We start from the raw sequence: 3780 nt of genomic DNA, 5'->3' as shown, positions 1-3780 counted from the left end.
GGAAGACCATGGTACAGAGGCTATTGTACTACCGAAGAATAGAGAACAATGGTTTGATTTTGGAGTGTCCTTCTCCTAGAATAACTGCTTACCATAGCTAAAGAGTCTCTTATACCATTACCAAGAAGAAAGTAGCCACTGAAGACTTACAGTGCAGTAGTTACCCTCTTGAGAGAAGAAGAATTGTTTGGTAATTTTAGTATTGTCAAGTGTATGAGGAAAGAGGAGAATGTGTTAGGAATAGGCCAAAGATGAAATGAGCCGTAACGAGAGAGGGGGCTCCAATGTACTGTCTGGCCAGTCAAAGGACCCAATAACTCTCTAGAGTTAGTATCTCAACGGGTGGCTGGTGCCCTGGCCAACCTACTACCTATATGTATGTATATGTATGTATATATATGTATGTATATATGTATACATATATATACATTTATATATTCATACATATAAATATATATGTATATATATATATATATATATATATATATATATATATATATATATATATATATATGTATATTTATATATGTATGTATGGATATATATGTATATATATGCATGTATAGATATATGTGTATATATATAAATGCATATATATTTATATATGTAAAATGTATATTTATATATGTAAAATGTATATTTATATGTATGTATAGATATATGTGTATATATATATGTATGTATATAATTTTATATATATATAATTATACTTACATATATATGTATATATATATATATATATATATATATATATATATATATGTATATATGTATGTATATGATTATATATATATGTATATATATACATATATTTAATTTATCCCTTAAAAATGTTTTTACCTTTTTAGATTCTTTATCCATGTCGGATATTCCATTATGCTGTGAAATTCTTTCTATTATGAATTATATTTGTCCTTTAGCAGGATATCCTTTCAATAAAGTTTTAACTTTTTAAATTTATATCCATGCGAATATTTCTTTGTATATAAAGAACAGTTTTTTTTGTTACCTCAAATATATGAAATAGATTTTAAGCGCTTTGAAGTGAAGACTAAGTCATAGAGAGTAGATAGCAAGAATGAAGAAAGCAAAAGAAAAGATGGATAGTATCCTTGTAAATTTTTCTTATCTATCTATCTATATATATATCTATCTCTCTCTCTCTCTCTCTCTCTCTCTCTCTCTCTCTCTCTCTCTCTATATATATATATATATATATATATATATATATATATATATATATATATATATATATATATAATGTATGTGTATATATATATATATATATATATATATATATATATATATATGTATGTATGTATGTGTGTATATATATACATATATATATATATATATATATATATATATATATATATATATATACATATATATATATATATATATATATATATATATATATGAATTTTGGGTCGGGATTTTGGCTGTCAGCATTTGGTTTTTGTCAAGATTTTGGTCTGTCGGGATTATGGCTGTCGGGATTCTGTCCGGATCCCATATATATATATATATATATATATATATATATATATATATATATATATATATATATATATATATATATATATATATATATATATATGTGTGTGTGTGTGTGTGTGTGAAACGATTACTTGAGATTAGCACTACACAACATGCCCTAATTTCAGTGTTTTAGAATACTTTTAAAGTCTAAGCAGTTCTTAATTTCTGAATCCAGGATTCTCGATCAATTTCCTAATTGCATTTTCTTTTAAATTTCTCTGGTTTACCTAGAGTTCATGACTGCGCCTGAGTAATTATGAATGTTCATCAATCTGACGAATATCCAGCGTTTTTCGAGCATTCAAGACTACGTCATTGAAATAATAGTTAATTATACTTGCTAATTCAAGAGTCCATATATCCGTCACTGACTGCCCCATCACCTCGTGACTGGTAGAGTCACTTTTATTTATTGCTAAGCGAAAATCAAGAGGAAACTAAGAACAAATAGCAACATTTTCTCTTATGAAACATAAAAAATGGGGAAAATCTTACTTGAATAATCTGAAGGCATCACTGAAGATGAATGTATTCAGCCACAGCAACGAAGAAAAGGAGCTTGTGTTGATTACCACGTAGCAAAGGTGTTTGGCCATCCCTGTTCTTATCTTTGTATCTTATCAGAGGCTTTGCTTGCTTCTACCTCACTTATCTTGAGCAACGTAGAACTGCAATTAACCAGGAAGAGAATGATTACATTGATAGTGAATAGTGCTAAATAGAAGAATTTAAGTACACATGATTGTTTTCTTAATGCCGAGGTAACTTATTGAAAGTCGCACTCTCGTCATTGTCTGGAGATGATTTGTCACTTTTGTGGCGGGAATGAAGGATGCATTAATCGATGGTAGGCTTCAGAATGAATTAAAATTTATTTAGCAAATACATAATGGTGGAAATTGCGTATGTATGTTCAGTGACTTTTGTCAATAAGGTTGACATTGGCATAACAATCGACAATATGGTAAAGGTAATGAAAATTAGTGTTTTAAATTCGACGGCTTTTGTTGTTCGAGTTGATTGAGTCAGGTGGGTTGCTGTTTACACTTGTAGAAGAAAATGAATATGGTATTCTTCTATGTGTACGTTGCCATTACATGGTTCCCCTCCTGGAGCAGACATGCATGTGAATGAGGGTGATTTACCCTAGAGAGTTCTACTGTTGTTTGGTCATCTTGCAGGAGACACGCAGGTTTTAGGCAGTTAGTGGTGATTCAGTTCTCTTCCATGAAAGGAGAAAAGCTTTCGGAGTACAATACATGACACGGAATGGCCCGTATATGGGGGCTTAAGAGGTGGCTTGCAAGTGTCGATGTGCATGAAGATATTTGCTCCAGTGTGAAGGTTTTTCGGTATGTGCTGCTTTGCTGGAAGCTTGTAAGTCTGACGGCAGGGGTTAAATCCCCCCCAACGTGACGTAGGCACTGGAGGTCATTGTTGGAGGTGGCGGATGGGAAAAATTCAGCACAGACAAGCAACGGGTTGCTATACACCATTTCAGCCTCTGAGATATCCGCGGTGTCCTTTATAGTTGTCTTCAATCCAGGGAGGATACATTATAGTTGTAGAAACTGGCTGGAGTCATGTAGTGGGACATCAAAGCTGTTTTGAAGGTATGATGGAAATGTTCCACCATTCCGTTAGCCGTAGGGTTGTAAGTGATATTCTGGTGTAGGGTAATGTCGAAAAGATGCTATAATGATGTCCACAATAGAGGTGAAAGTGGTACCTATATGAGAAGTAATATGCTCTAGGATGTCAAATCTTGCTCTCCATCCGGAAAGTAAGGCAGCATTTCTCAAGGCATATGTTACACTTTTTATAGGTACGCTCGGGCACAATATTTTATCTGTTTTCTCTTATTTTCTTTGAAATGGTGTGATGGTGAAATGGTGTGTTGATCATACTTAATAGAAGGGCCATGCATGCCTGGCGGTTTATCAAGAGGTTGTCTTTGCTTTATCTATCTTTCTATCTTCTCGAAAGTATTCCTTTTCAAAACCATCCCTACTGTCCTCCCTTCCGTTGAAGAGGCTATCTTGGAGGGTACATAACCTTGCATTGTGTGTTGGCAATTAACCAATTTTATCCCAATTTTTATCTCTACTCTATGGGTTGTATCAATCACTTTAAATATATTTCTGTGCATATTGTTTTTGTTATCATTATTCGTAAGTTAGTATGTATGATGAATCTGTTTTATTGGTTTTAATTCTTATCCTGTCTGGAGACATGAGC

General features: G+C 32.4%; 1 protein-coding gene across 1 annotated transcript in view; it reads right to left on the bottom strand.

Moving 5' to 3' along the window:
• Nucleotides 1–2195, bottom strand: part of LOC137647071 (pre-mRNA 3' end processing protein WDR33-like) — a 49363-nt gene extending 47168 nt beyond the window's left edge. Inside the window, exon 1 of the mRNA XM_068380238.1 lies at nt 2038–2195. Coding sequence (XP_068236339.1) covers nt 2038–2056 — 19 coding nt within the window. The 5' untranslated portion in view covers nt 2057–2195. The remainder of the gene's footprint in view (nt 1–2037) is intronic.
• Between the last annotated feature and the right edge of the window lie 1585 nt (nt 2196–3780).

The sequence above is a fragment of the Palaemon carinicauda genome, chromosome 9, assembly GCF_036898095.1.
Source record: "Palaemon carinicauda isolate YSFRI2023 chromosome 9, ASM3689809v2, whole genome shotgun sequence".
NCBI classification, from domain to species: domain Eukaryota; kingdom Metazoa; phylum Arthropoda; class Malacostraca; order Decapoda; family Palaemonidae; genus Palaemon; species Palaemon carinicauda.
The sequence above is the reverse complement of the archived record's forward strand: the minus strand, read 5'-3'. Positions and strand labels throughout refer to the sequence as shown.